At 38.2% G+C, this 15360-nt stretch overlaps 1 protein-coding gene across 6 annotated transcripts in view; it reads left to right on the top strand.

Annotated features, from left to right (window-relative positions):
* PPHLN1 (periphilin 1) overlaps positions 1-15360 on the top strand; it is an 84779-nt gene that overhangs the window by 28646 nt on the left and 40773 nt on the right. For 5 of the 6 annotated variants that reach the window (XR_012764841.1, XM_075428784.1, XM_075428781.1 and 2 more), the window contains 4 exons: positions 2486-2742; positions 6688-6770; positions 10870-10989; positions 13860-14000. Coding sequence is in view for 5 of the 6 variants with exons in the window: in XM_075428784.1 (XP_075284899.1) it covers positions 2486-2742; positions 6688-6770; positions 10870-10989; positions 13860-14000 (601 nt within the window). In the remaining variant the exon portion in view is untranslated. The remainder of the gene's footprint in view (positions 1-2485; positions 2743-6687; positions 6771-10869; positions 10990-13859; positions 14001-15360) is intronic. The other variant, XM_075428782.1, reaches the window with a different exon arrangement.

Here is a 15360-nt window from a genome sequence, read left to right as displayed (position 1 = left end):
CTCATGGTGAACCTGTCGTCCACCAGGACACCCAGGTCCCTCTCCGCAGAGCTGCTCTCCAGCAGGTCCACCCCAAGCCTGTACTGATGCATGGGGTTGTTCCTCCCCAGGTGTAGGAGCCTGCTTTTGCCTTTGAACCTCATCAGGTTCCTCTCTGCCCAACTTTCCAGCCTGTCCAGGTCACGCTGAATGGCAGCACAGCCTTCCGGTATATCTAGCACACCTCCCAGTTTGGTGTCATCAGCAAACTTGCTGATGGTACATTCTAACTCTTCATCCAGGTTGTTGATGAAGAAGTTAAACAAGGCTGGACCCAGTACTGACCCCTGAGGGACACCACTAGTTACCAGCATCCAACTAGACTCAGCGCCGCTGATGACAGCCCTCTGAGTTCTGCCATTCAGCCAGTTCTCAATCCACTTCACCGACCACTCATCCAGCCCACACTTCCTGAGCTTCCCTAGGAGGATATCATGGGAGACTGTGTTGAAAGCCTTGCTGAAGTCAAGGTAGACAACATCCATGGCTCTCCCTTCGTCTACCCAGCCAGTCAAGTCATCGTAGAAAGCTATCAGATTGGTCAGGCACGATTTCCCCTTGGTGAATCCATGCTGACTACTCCTGATAACCTTCTTTTCCTCCACTTGCTTGATGATGGCCTCCAGGATAAGCTGCTCCATCACCTTTCCCGAGATGGAGGTGAGGCTGACCGGCTTGTAGTTGTCTGGGTCCTCCTCCTTGCCCTTTTTGAAGATTGGAATGACATTGGCCTTTCTCCAGTCCTCGGGCACCTCTCCTGTCCTCCAGGACCTCTCAAAGATGATGGAGAGTGGCTCAGCAATGACATTCACCAGCTCCCTCAGCACTCGTGGGTGCATTCCATCAGGGCCCAAATTTCATATGAGAATTTTCAAAATGAAGATTTGTTTTATTTTCCTCATACTTTATTCCATCTGGAGTTGGTGAAGGAAGCTGAAGGATTGTCTGTAGTTTTACTGGCCACGCCCCCACCCCGATGGTTTTTCTGTTGCAGAATTACCTCAGTGTTACTTGTGGGGATGCTTGTGCTCTGAAGCAGAACCGCTCAGGCAGATGGGCTTCCCATGCAAAAAAGCAGATCAATGCTGTATAAAACCATTAATGGAATAGGGTTTGCTTTACTGTGGTGCTACCTGTGTAGTGTCAGTGGTCCAAAGCACCTTTGGACTGAAGTCCTTTGTTACCTGTCCCAAATGTGGGCCTGTAACATGCAGTAGGAATTGTACACTAGAGGGCTTTCTTCCTTTTCTCCACCAACATAAAATTAGCTATAACTACATTGTGCGAAATGAGACCACCAGATCTTTGCTTGTCTTTGTGAGACATTCCCTTATTTAAAATATTGGACTATGATCAGAAGTAGGAGAGAAAAAGCAGTGAAATAAGGTATGTTCTGGCTTACTGCAAGTGCTATGAAGCCTATTTTTACTTAGCAGTGCTGTGGAGGAGCTGAGAAGTACTTGCTTCTCTTAGCAATGTGCCTTCCGACCGAGGCAAATGTCACAAGTCTGGATTTGGTAGGTGTTTGCTTGCATGTTGGTTAGCTTTGAGATTCTTTAGGAAAAGTTCAATTTGATACAGGTTTTTTTGACCTTTACATGTATTTGTATATTAATATAATTTGCAGGTAACCAGGATATTTAGGGTATGGTCTGGAGTAACAGTATATAAATTTAGTAGAGAGTTTTGCTGTGTACTAGATTATGGTTTCAAATCAGTTGGATTTCATGTAATACTGGGTGTGTCTGTGGCATTTTACGGTAAAATTCAAAATGAATATTGTATATTGTGAAAGACATAGACTTTTTAGTAGGTATACATCTTCATATTTTCATTCAGAATTTGACCTTGGGTGGGTACATAGGCATGAGGATAGATATTCTGCAGTTTTCTTTTTGTCCTTGCTGGGTACAAACCAAAATCCCTCAGTGACATTTCCCGTAGCAAGCTGTGTGAAATCAAATGAGGGACATAGTCCCTTGAAAATAAGAGAAAAACAGAGTTGAAAACCAGCCAAATAGTCTGAGCAATATTTGCATATACATTTTTAGCTATTGTAAATTAAGGCTTAATTTCCAAGTGAAGTGGAATGTGGAGTGAATCTGAAGAAATGAAATGTGAGAGTCCCAATCTCTTGAATACTCTTTCTCTTATATTTTAGCTGTATTATTAAGAAATAGAAAGGAATTAGCTTCTAGTGATGAAGTAGTTGAATGAAACCTGAAAAAAATTACATACGTATACATTTTTGTTCTGCTTTTCTACTTGTTTTTCATCCATTGCCTAGTACTTTAACAATGCTGAAGATTTCAGACACGTTCTGTAGGTGACAGCTAACCTATTTGTATTTACCAGGCATAAAATGTTGCCATTGTATTATGTAATGCTGTTCCACGTACATTGGAAAGATAACCAAGTAACTTTTATTTTTCTGTTATCTTCAAAGGGACGTCAGAGATGGCTTCAGAAGAAAAAGCTTCTATCCTTCTCATTATATGAGAGAGCGATCCCCTCATAAGAGGGACTCTCCTTTCTTCAGGGAATCGCCAGGGAGCCGAAGGGATTCTCCGCACAGCAGATCGGGCTCTAGTGTCAGCAGCAGGAGCTACTCTCCTGAAAGAAGCAAAGCCTATCCTTTCCACCAGTCCCAGCATAGCAGAAGTATGTCATCTTTACATAAAAGAAATATTTCTTCTCAGCAAGGTAATGCTGGATTAATGATGAGAACTGGTTAGTGAGGTGAAATTGCATAAGCCCTTTTTCTTTACATGCTGTCTTCTACAATGAGAAAACTAGACATTTTCTACCAATTATGTGTTGTCTGCTCGTTGGTTGTTGCATTGTACTCTCTGTTCCTTTAGGTATTTCATGTGGGAGGTTGTAGGTGTTTTCTCAGTAGCAGCTCTAGACTGACTGTAGGAGTTTCAGCTGCACAGCTCTTTCTAGTATCATATGTTATTTTCCTTTTAGCATCAGCTGCTTCTGTTACTTTATGTGCTTCATTGGATTCCCTTACAAGAAACTTTACTGTCATCTATAGCAGATGAAGACTGTTCCTGCAACCAGGGCAAAAGACGGACTAAAAAAAAATGGAGATATTAAAGTACATACTGCTACTTGTTACATTTTCTGAAAATTTTCTTAGAACTGTATTATTAAGGTTCTGAAGCTGCTTTTTTTTAGCAATTTCATCTCATTGCAGGTTCTCTCAAATCTTGCTTGCCTCAGAGAAATGTGAAACGTATCTCAGTTAAGTCTATACTGTGTATCTTCTGCCTTTTAAAAGCTTGGCTGTTAATCTTACCCAGAAACCTAATGAATCATCTGTTTTGAAAATATTTAAGGTTTTCCTATTTAAACAATTCGAAAAAATAAAAGGCAAAATTGCTTTTTCTGGTATACTACAAGCTTAGCCACTGCTGTTTGTACAGCTTGCGTAAATTAATCTGATTTGATTTCCCGTTCTGCAAGTGCTTTCTAGTGAACTGTACAAACCTACTGTTCATTTTGGCAGCTTTTAAAAATTTAATTAGATGGGGTTTTTTATCCACTGATAGGCATATTGTGTGTTTCCAGAGTGGCACACTGGACCGTTATGTAGCACTTCTTGCCAAAAAAGATTTTGTGGAGTTTGGTTAACATAGTTTAAATATTGAGGAGTTGTTTTACTCCTTGTGGAATACAAATTATCTTTCTAGCTCATCATTGCAGTTATTTTAACATTTTGTAGCAATACTCAGTGAACATGAATTGCTCTAAATGTAGGAGAGGAAGAAAAAAATATGATATTCAACTAAATTTGTAAAAATGTTGTAGATGTGCAGATCATGATTACCAGGAACAGGAAAAAATTGTTGTGAGAAACCATATAAAATTTTGGAACATTTAAGGTTTTCCTAAAATTTTGAGCCAAGTTCTGTCATATTTGTAGTATATTGGCAGAACTATTTAAACAATAGTGGAGGTAGTAAAGTAGAAGCAGACGTCTTCACAAACCAGAAAAGATGCTGATCAAGAGAGGAGGTTACATTTAGGTCTGTGGCTTTTGGAATTTTTTTCCAATTGCATGGTTAAACCCCTGTCCCCATCATCTTTAAATCAATTTTAAGAGACCACATGGCTTGTACACTGGACTATTTCTTTATAACTGCCTATCCTGGAAAATAGTACTACTAAACTGTGCCTTTAGATGACTGAATTAAAATGACCTATTTGCAAGGTATAAATGGCTTAATACTTCTGAAATCGTGACTGAATATGATTTGTCTTAGGTAAGCTCATGTATTACATATTTAAAAGGAACATAAAGTGTGATATATCTCATATGTCAGCAGTACATTTTAGTCTGTACTTAAATGAATATGCAACATGCAAAGTGTATACTATTTCATGCGGAACTTACAATACAGCATCTTGTTAGATATTGTAATACTGTTTAAAATGATGCTGTCTGACTCAGTTTGGCCTCATGACTTCCACTGAAGGAGGAATATCCCTCCAGCCCTTCGTAAATTAGGATAAGTACAGGATTTGAACAAAGAAAACTGGGGGAATGTAAAGAAGCTTGGTAAAGGGAGGGGAAGTGCTGATGGGAAAGGACAGGCATTCAGCTGTGGTGGGAGATGGTGGGTGGTATTCCTTCAGCGGGCCAGTCGATAAGGGGTCCGCAGAGTGGTTTGCTGAGGAGATGCAAGTAGTGGTGCTTGGAAAGGGTCGTGTTTGATTGTTCAAGCAGGGCTTGTGAAGGTTCAAGACAGCCACATGCATTCAGAAAAAATGGCCTCCTAATAATGTCTCTAAATTAAATCGTGGTTTCTCTGTATGCTCAACTCTGAATAATTCACTGCTTCCTGTATCAACTTATTTCATCTGTTCAAGCGCAGACATATAATCCAGTCAACTGAGGTAATCTTTTAAAGAATCCAGTGTGATGAGGGAGGCATGTAGGAGGCAGAGTTAGAGTAGTCTGTAAATTTAGGAGGCGGCGGTTCATCCATGGGGCTGAAAAGCCGGTATCACGGGAGCAAAACTTCGATGTTACTTGGTGTTGTCAGGTAAACATTTTGTGCTTTGGGGAATGCGACACGTTACTGACATGGTTATTTCTATCTTCATGGTTTTGATTTTGTCAGATACTTTGTATTTACAAGAACTTTTGATTTTTCACAGTTATTCTTTTTGCTGTTTCTTTTAATTGTTAAAGAGCTTTTCTAGTTAAAAGTAATTCGTAGTTCCTCTCTTGTTTTATGACCACTAGAAATTCTTAAATAAGGCTACTCGCTATGTTTTTGAGTATGCTCGCCTTTTAGCATCATCTTCAAATCGCGGGTTAAAGTGCCATTTGGAACGTTTACTTTTGCCAGAGTAACTTCCCCAGCCATTTTCAGTAGCATTTTCGAAAGACCCATCAGTAGCTGTGAAGATTTTTGCATGGGTTAGTAGGCCTTCAGCATCGCAGCAGTGGCTCGCTGCTAACGATGTGCAGAGATGAGCAGGTGTTTGATCTTTGCTTTGCATTAAGTCTGCACTACACATAAGGTATGAAAATGTGGAGAAAGAGTAAAAGAGCAACTTTGTAGATACCTTTGGAGTATTTCCTATAGCTAAAAGTATACTTTTTGTGTAGACTTTTCCATGCATTTTTTGTGTAGGTAGTGGTATTTTAAAATACGCAACATGATGCAGTCTTATTTTATAGCATTGAGTGAAAAAAAGAAAATAGCTCAGCTGTTAGGAGTGAGATGCCATGTTTGCTTTTTACAGCTTCGACTCATTAAACTAAAACTGTATTTGTTTATAGTTCTACTAAAATAATTTATATCCCAATTTTCCTAAGTATTTGATAGGCTTTTTAATTCATCCCTTTCTTAATTGTGTCAATACAAGTTTAATGGAAGCCAAGGTAAGCATATATTATTTTCCATTTGTGAACAGTCAGCCGTTTCCTAGTGAGTGTGAATAGTCAAGTTAATTTAGGCCTACTGACAACATGTTTGCTTTCTGTATTTGCCTTTTGCAGATCCCTTAGGTGCGATCCATGGACCACAGGTTGAAAACTAGTAGTTTACACTGCAGCCAGTTCTGGTGCTGCGGGCTGCCTGTAACTGGTCTGTGGCAAGGCTGTGCACAGACTGGGATTAGCACAGTGAATTTAAATTGTCATTTTGCCCATTTTAACTCTTACAAGAAACACACTGATAATACAAAGAGTATCTAGCCTGTGGTTGATACAGTACAAGACTGATTCCCATGGCAGGGCTTTTCTACATACTGTGGCCTGCTAAGCCAGTTCCTACACTGCCTGGTTTCCTGGAGTGATTGACTAGTATCAAAGATTTCACCTGTTTATGTTATTACAGGATTATTAAAGCATAAAACCACATTATCTTGCCAAGTCATATTGATACACCCTTTCAGTTAAGGTTGAAAAGGACAATGGGTTTTCCTAAATATGTAAAATAATATAACTATATCTCTTCTCTCTTTGTAAAGAGAAGAAAGTGTTGTCAATATTTATCAGATGGTGGAGCATGTGGATTTCATGTCCAGCTCGACCAAATTTCACTGCAGTTTTCTAAGCCAATAAGTATATTTGCAATATATATCTTTAATATGATTTTACAGCCGTTAATTTTTTCTTAATTGTAGGTAAAGAGAGGACATCAGTTCAATCACTGAAAACATCAAGAGATGCGTCACCTTCAGGTTCCACAGCAGTACCCTCATCAAAGGTGAATTTTCTTTGCGAGTACTTTTCACCATGGTTTCACATTGCTCATTGTTGTTGGATTTTTTCCTCAGCTGGAAGGAGATATTGTATGCAGCTGTTAAGGAAGGGAGCATCTTGAATTGCTCTGCAATCCAGCAGAGGATAGCCTTCCCTTACCTGGCAGGAAGGTGCTGATAATGTTGTGTATCTAGTGATGACACTGACAAATGTTTTTATTCTGTATTCACTGTATCATTTTAGGAGAAAGGGAGTTTTGTATATATTTAAAATTGTAATTTCCCAAAGTCGGTAATGTGCTAGAAAAGGAATGGCAAGAAGGAAAATGGGGAAGCAGTTTTTAGGAGCAACAGATCAGTTGGACAAGCCTGTACTTGCACTGAATGCCATCCTTCAGTGATTCTTAAGCTGTGAGTGGATTTGGAAACAGTGTGGTGAAGTGTCTGACTGACTGGGAAGGTAATGCCAATAGCAGAGTTGGCTTGGAAGCAGGGCTGCTCAAGGATGTGGCAAGAATGATAGCGTTTACTTGGGAAGGGAGCCACATTGCAAGAAAGTTTGGTAAATGCGGTTTTATGTTCTGAATGATGCTGTTGAATTTCCCCATCAAAAAAATTTTGTGGGCTGAGCACCAACTGCATAATCTTGTTAATTGGTTGAACGGACAGGCTAATAAACACTAACGAACAATCAGCATTCAATATTGTTCTGGCTGTCCTGTGGTAGCAAAAACATTTTCACTTTGCAGACTGCCTGCCTGTAACTTATATTTGAGGTTAAAATGAATACTTCCACAGGAGTATTTTCTCTAAATTGTTGAGAAATACTTTAATGAGAAATAAAGAAACAGTGCTTTATATTGTTCTAAGTGAATAAGGTCCTATTAGAAGGTACCATTCGCCTTCAAGTAGCATGATGTACTAGCCTGGTTCTTGACGTGGAATGCTGAAACAAAAAAAAAAAAGAAGAAAGGAAGGTACTTTTTGTTGTGAGAAGGTGAGACTGAAGGAAGTAATTACGGAGGGAAAAAATCAGGCTTTGGTTGTGCTATGTCATTCTAAGTACTTATCCCTTATGCAGCTCTTTTAAAATTGCTGTGCTAGTCCGTAGATAATTGCCAATATCCTGGAGGGGGGAGGCAAGCGATACATATTTTCAGTGATGTAAATAAGGAAAATGAGATAAAAGCTGTTACATGCAAGTTACAGTGATTTGGATTATAAAACAAACTTTATAATTTGTTCACCTATTTTGGTTACAGACTCAGCGTGCTACAGCTTAATACCAAAACCTTGCTTAATACTAACCTTTGAGAACAAGGAGGCATTGCAAAATCTCTTGCTCTTGTATTAATCTGCAGTGTGAGCTTGAACTGTAAAATATTCTTTAAATGTTTTGCTTTCTTCTTCAGTCAGGTCTGATCTATGCTGTATTAGGTTTTTTGCCAGCAGTTTGCATTTATCTGTTGGCAGTGGATAGCCACTTGATGTGAGCAACACAAAATGATATTTTCTATTTGAAGGAAATCATTTCCCCAGACAACACAAATATTTATTGGGTGTGCATCAGAAATGGAAGTACTTCAGAGACCTTTAATTACTTTTCTCTTGAAGTCCAGAAATCTGCTTTTAATGTACTGTCTTGTGTTGGTGGAGCCTCTTGGGGTGATGGCTGCATTACGCCGACCAGTTAAGTTATACAAGTGCTTCACTGACAGAAATATCGACAGAAGTCATCTTGGCAAGACATGATGAACATCTCTAGGGCCAGAGTCTTACACTCTACTTAGACTTGAGAATGAATTATGTACTTTATTTTATAGATTAACTTACAAATGTGTATGCTTCTGCAGCAATATCTCTTTTCACAGTAGTCACTATGTGCAAATCTGAAAAGGTATTCTTATCTGTCTTATAATTAATTTTTTACATATTCATGGATGTGAATTAATACACGTTTGTGTTATCTGATCTTAACCACCTGTTTAATTGATTACGGCATGAAATCTTTTGTGTTTCTTTGCAATAGCTGTCTGGACTGCAAGCCTTGGAGGCTGTATCCAACATAATTAGAGCAAAAGGCAGATGAGTGAGGCAGGGAAAGCTTCCCAGCAAAGACAGCAGAAAACTGACAGGTTTTTGCTGTTATGTTAAGCACATAAGGTAAAAAAAAAAAAAGACAATTCTGTTTTGAGGCAGAGGGGAGAAGTTTGGTTGTTTTTTACAACATACACGAGGTTGTTCATTTGTTGCAAGTTTGCAGCCTGAGTAAATCTGTTGCTGTTCTTTGGTTGTAGCGTACCCATGGAAATACCATTGCTTTGTTACATAAAATGCACGCAGGATTTTTTAGTACGTATTTTTTGACAGGTCACCTATAGCATTAACTTCAGTGAGATTAAATTAAACAGATTCTTTTTGCTGTATTCCAGTAGATACTAGAGTTGTTAGTTTCTGTTTGTGGCTTGTGGAAATATTGCAAGTCATGTGAGATTTCATTTATCTTCATTTAATGCAAAGCTGACTGTTGATGATAGAGATACTGGTCTTTTCTTTTGTTAGTGTTGGCCAGAGCTACATTTGAGGAAAGGGAGATTCATAATAGCACCACAGTACAAGATTTTTTTGGCAGCTAGTGAGAAGTCAGGCACACTATGGGGAATAAGAACAGGGGGCTAAAAAACTTGGCAGCAGATTGTTTGTAGTGAGACCAGTGTAAGAATATTTGTGCAGTTTGGAAAAGTGAGCCGGACTAATTATTCTGTGAATTATATTACCCCTTTCTTTTAAGAACCCTCTTTGTACCCCTGCATATTGAACTTTGTCACCTCCTGACTTTGCTGGCTACAATTCTGTAATTTACAATTAGAGAAAAGAAGGATTCCTATCTGAACATTGTGTTGCACTTCTGGATTCAGATAAAGGTGGTGTCTTTATGACACAGAATCCGGGAAGGGTTCTGTGCATTGTATACTTATGCCATACTACAGCACAAAGAGATGTTTGGGTAATATTTTACTTGAGGTAAGCACAAAAGGCCTGAACATGAAGCAGGTCACAGTATTTGCTTCCTACGGCCACTTATGTAATTTGGAATGAACTAGCGATTAGAGGGGGGAGTGTTGGGTTTTTTGTTTGTTTGTTTGCGTTTTTTGTCCATCTGTTTGCTGAAATGGCATCGGGTAGAAACTGTGACAACCTTTTCCAGTCAGTAGGATTTTTGTATCTTTTTAGATATCCACCTTAGTTTTGTGGTTTTTAATACTAAAGTTGTATGGATTCTTGGATGGATGCTTCTATATGTAGTTAATTCAAATGAAATACTCGCATAGTGGTAACAAGATAGCTGGTAACAAGGTAGCTGTTCCTAAAACCATTTTGGTATGTGGGTATTTGTCATTGTCTATTTGTTGCTCTGTTAGTGAAAGCCAAAACATATTCTTTGAGAGAAATAAGTTTAAAAATATTATTTATATGAGTAGTTCCATCTGAAAAGGTAGATTAAAAGGCTATAAAGCCATGACTGACTCTATTAGAAATGATAAATGTTCCCCGCCAATAAAAAATAATGAATTTTAACGAAAGCAACTCTGATCACTTAAAGTTTGTATAAAATACTTTTAATTACTAATTAGCTGAAGTTTTATACCCTACGCAGTATATAATAGTTTTAATTTGTTACAACCTTTTATGCCTGAAAATCACATCGAATTATTAGATCACTCCACACTTGTATCTGACTTCTTAGTGCCCATTTAGTCCATGTCTCTTTAAACTCAACTGGTCTCAAACAATTTTTCTGTTATCTCTGTCCCATGAATTTAATGAAACTGATTCAAAATATATGGTGCTTTTTTAACGGTTTACTGAACTTCATTGATTTATCTTTTTTTCTCTGTCTTTTTTTTTCTTTTTCCTCTGCTGTCTCCCCACCCACCTAAGTTTTTGAAGAAATCAGTCAGCAAATGAAATGGCTTCAACTTCCTTATTTCCTATTTTAAAATGTTTTAGGGATCTGAATAACTGTTTCTTTTAGTTTTGACGATGTTTTGCCATGTGTCAATGTATGTCATGTTAAACCTTGACTATGATGTTTTTGTACAGGCCTTGGATAAGAGCAACAGATTATCGGAAAAGGAACTTGCAGAAGCTGCAAGCAAGTGGGCAGCTGAAAAGTTAGAGAAGGCCGATGAAAGCAATTTACCCGAAATAACAGAGTATGATGTAAGACATGAGTATTAATGGATTTATTTTAAAGTGTTACAGTTTTTCTGTACTCTCCTGAAAGGTGCATTTTGTAACTTAGCGCTGAATTTGTCTGCCTATGCTATTAAATGTTTGTTGAAATGGAGCGAGAGAGATGCTAAAGCCTTGTGATTTGTTTGTTTGTTTGTTTATTTATTTTACAAATACACAAAACCAGAGTAGGTTTTGTTAGTGTAATTTGAATTCGTATTGAGCTACAATTCACAAAATAAGGCTCCAGCTCTCCCAGGGATTCTCCAGGGAGCTCTTGCATTAGTGTAAGTGTATATGCCTGCTGAACTCTTTAAAATTAGCGAGGGACTTCTGAGTCAAAATATGAGTGTACATGTAAAATGTAAGACTAGAAGAGAAACTAGTTCCATCCCATGTCAGCCTGCCATGTCATGTCTTCCTTTTAAAAAAACCAGTCCTCCTCTATATAAAAAATTAAGCTTTTGCCTTGGTACTGCAGTGGGTAGATACTTTTTCCACCAGAACCTTTATTTTATTAGTAATCAACATATTTAAATTTCTGGTTTCTACCCATCTGTTCTTTGCCCCTCCTTGTCTTCTACCCCTTGCTGTATTGAAGTGTGATTATAGCCCTTTTCAGTCTTTGTTTTGTTATGCTGTTCTTCGATAGGATGTCTTTTTTGCAGTCTTCTCTGTTAGTGGAAGATGTATTTGTCGTTTAAACCAAGCCAAATGTCACGTAATACCTTTTTGTAAAATAGCCTGTTTTAATTCTGTGATCATTTCATCTTCAGCCTTCACTTTGCTTCGACTTTAGAGGCAGTCTTACAAAAACAAAATAGTACCTACTTTACAAAGTCACGTGTCTTAAACTTTATAATTAGTGGGTTTGTATTTTATATTTGTTTGTAAATAATTTGAGGGAAGATAAAAGCATCTTGCGAAACATCAGATTTCCTCCTTGTATTTCACACTTGTGGAACCTAAGGGCTGGATTAGAGAAATAAACTCACTGTGTCCGTATTTATCTGAACTTTTATGTCCTGTCCATTGATGTAATGGCTGAGTGCATCAACAGCTTCTTGATGCTGGACAGGAAGATCTTGCTGGATGAATAAACTATTCATTTCCCTCCAGGAAAAAGAAATTAAAAAAAAAAAAAGGGGGGGGGGGGGGGTTGGAGGGAGGAAGAAGCATCAGTAAACTGATCCGAGCATGAATGCCATACGGAGAACAACATATGCACAGACATTTCAGAGGGGCTCAGGAGAGTAGCAGTGAAGAGAAATGTCACTCGTGTTCTTGATGAGGGGAAGGTAATGCAAAGGAGGAAAGAACAAGAGTGGGCTGTATGGAGAAGAGTTGTTTAAAGCTTCCGCTGTGCCTCAGAACATTGCAGTGGCAAAAAGATTCAGTATAAAGAAAGATTCAAAATGAAACAATTGCAGCTGATTATGGCAGAGTCTGAGATGATTTATTGACTAAGAAAGTGTGCTACAGGAATGCTAATAAAGGAGGTGAGGCATCTTATTCTGGGTCCTAGACGAAAAGATACTTCCCACCTTGATTAGCAGGCTCTCAAATGCAACAGTTTTTAACTTTTTCCAGTTTAACATGGTGCTTAATAGCTGAACTTTGTGTTGCACTGAACTTTAGCAGCCTTTACTCCCTCTCAGGCATTTCATGATTTACTGCAGTAACAAGATTTGGGATGCAATTTTAATGGTTTGTGTTGCTGCTAAGTTTTAAGCAGATGCTCACAAGACCACTTAATTTTTTTTTTGTGTGTCTAATTCTTTTTTCTTTCATGTTAGTTAAGTCTGAAGATTCTCCATCTCTTTATTTTTGATAGTAGAAAATATTTTTAATGCATCTTCTTCAATTCTCAAATCTTATTTTTTTTTTAAAAAAATCACATTCTACTACGAATCTGTTCCATAATCACAGAATCACAGAATGTTCGGGGTTGGCAGGGACCTCTGTGGGTCACCTAGTCCAAACCCCCTGCCAAAGCAGGGTCGCCTACGGCAGGCTGCACAGGACCTTGTCCAGGCGGGTCTTGAATATCTCCAGAGAAGGAGACTCCACAACCTCCCTGGGCAGCCTGTTCCAGTGCTCCGTCACCCTCAGAGTGAAGAAGTTCTTCCTCATGTTCAGATGGAACTTCCTATGCTTCAGTTTGTGCCCGTTGCCCCTGATAATATTGGATTTAAATGTGCTGTAGTAATTTCTTCTCATTTTGCATCTTCTATATAGACTCCTTGGAGTGGGAGTCTGTTTTCTTTGGGACAGGGATACTGTCTTAATTTGTTTGAGAGAGAAGCTTACAGAATTTTGGTACTGCAGTAAGATTTCTCATGTTACCAGGAGTCCGCTAAGCGTGTGTTTGCATTTGCTATGTGGTAGGTATCTCTGTTCCTTTAATATTAAGCCTGTGGTGCTGAATGCCGTGAGAGTTCTTTCTGACAGCATTTTGATTTTGTCGATGCTAGTTTACCTTTGATTTTGTTACTTTTATCCTTTCCCAGAAAACTAATCCCACTTTCGTTGTGGATTTTTCGTGCTAGCTCATCTTATAAATATCGCATATACAAGTTGCTGCTCAGCAGAAGGGCAGCTAAAGGTTATCTGACATCATGGTCTTTACACAGTTAAGACTGAGTCACAGGTTTTTTATGATGTCATGTTTTCTACGTGTTTAAAATCCGTATTTCTCTATCTGTTAGATTTGTAGCAATAGTGCTGATTCAGTAAGTCTTGATAAGCAAACTCATATCGTCCTGAATGACTTTATTTGGGTTTTTATTTTTGCTCTCACACTTTGAGGTTTTCATTTTGCTCTGAAAACTGATTTTTTAAAATTTTTTTTTTTAAAGGCTGGATCTTCAGCTCCATTGTACATCGAACAAGCAGAGGAAACAGAAACAAACATAACAGATAGTATGGAATTACATGAGGATGGCCAACTTCTTGGCCGCTCAAAAGCAATTGCAACTAAGACAAAGGAGATTGAACAGGTGGGTCCTCTTGGCGCTTTGTCGTTCATACAGTACCTGTGTAATGGTTTGATCTGCTAGAAGTGTGTTGATCTAATTTTTCCTCCTTCTTGGAGCATAATATGAACGTAATCTGTTTTCTTGATGTGATGATAACATCTCCATCTAGTTCTGAAGAAGCATGGCATTTATCTGCATGTGGGAATTAGTGGTAGTTTTCTGTAACTTACATGCAACACCTGCTGTTTTGCAAGTGAAGAAAATAACTGCTTCTTTGAATAATTGTTTTAAAATCAAATAGAATATGGATAATTTCAAATGTAATTAAAAAGTAAGACTTTGTGTGAGATCAAATTATAAAAAATTACTTACACACTGTAATTTCCTGAAATATATTCAGTTTGAGATAGAACACTAGAAGCTGCCTGTTGGGCTTTGTTGTTGTTGTGGGTTTTGGGGGGTGTGGTGTTTTGTTGGGGTTTTGTGTTTGTTTTTTTTACATCAGCTTTGAATCTCAGTGCCTTTGTCATTCTCTGAAGATTAAGAACCTTGAAGTTTTGCTTTGACTACAGTGTTTTATATCTGGATGAGGGAGAGATACTGCGTTCAAAGTTTGTATTCTTTTCTCTTTTGTGTTGAGTACTTGTGGATCCGTTTAATACAAAACAAGATTTCTGTTATTCTTCTTGTAACATTGAGGTTTTGAGGAGGTTCAATGACAGTTTATTAATGTATTAGTCTTTAATATCATGTCACCTCACAGTAAGGAAATTATCTACAATAACCTTCCATGTCATTTGTCATAAATAATTGAAGTGTTTTGTTTCCATATTTTTGTTACTTTAAATGGAGTTTGGAGATTTTTCTAAATGCAACTATACCTAACTCTGGAAATTTGCATTTAAAGCTTATAGTTTGGGTGGGAGAAAGAGGTGACTTTCTTGAAACTTGCTCTCATTTACAGTGTTTTCAGTGTGTGCCTGGGACGGGTGGAAGGGAAATACAGATCCCTTTTTTTCCCTCATTATTATCTCATAATCACAGCTTCAAGAAAATAGATCTCTGGTCTTGCTCAAGATAAGCTTATTCTAGGTCTTTGTTTTCCATCTTAATTCTAGTGGCCTTTGTTCTGTTGCCTGTGAACCCATCTCCTGTACTGTGACACTGTTGTCCCTTTTTTCTTTACAGTAGAAAACCAACTTTCTACTCAAATTTTTTTTTGGTTTTTTTAATGTTGACTTTGTATAATCATGTTGCTAGTGAGCATGGCTTTGCATGTGTGAGGGTTCTGGCTGGGATGGAGTTAACCGGAGCCCGCTATAACTGCGAGGGTTGTGCTTGCAGTTTGTTTATCCCTGTGTGTCCGATCACCAGGTTGTAC

This window comes from Opisthocomus hoazin, chromosome 8 (assembly GCF_030867145.1).
Source record: "Opisthocomus hoazin isolate bOpiHoa1 chromosome 8, bOpiHoa1.hap1, whole genome shotgun sequence".
NCBI classification, from domain to species: Eukaryota; Metazoa; Chordata; class Aves; order Opisthocomiformes; family Opisthocomidae; genus Opisthocomus; species Opisthocomus hoazin.
This window is presented reverse-complemented; position numbering and strand designations above follow the sequence as displayed.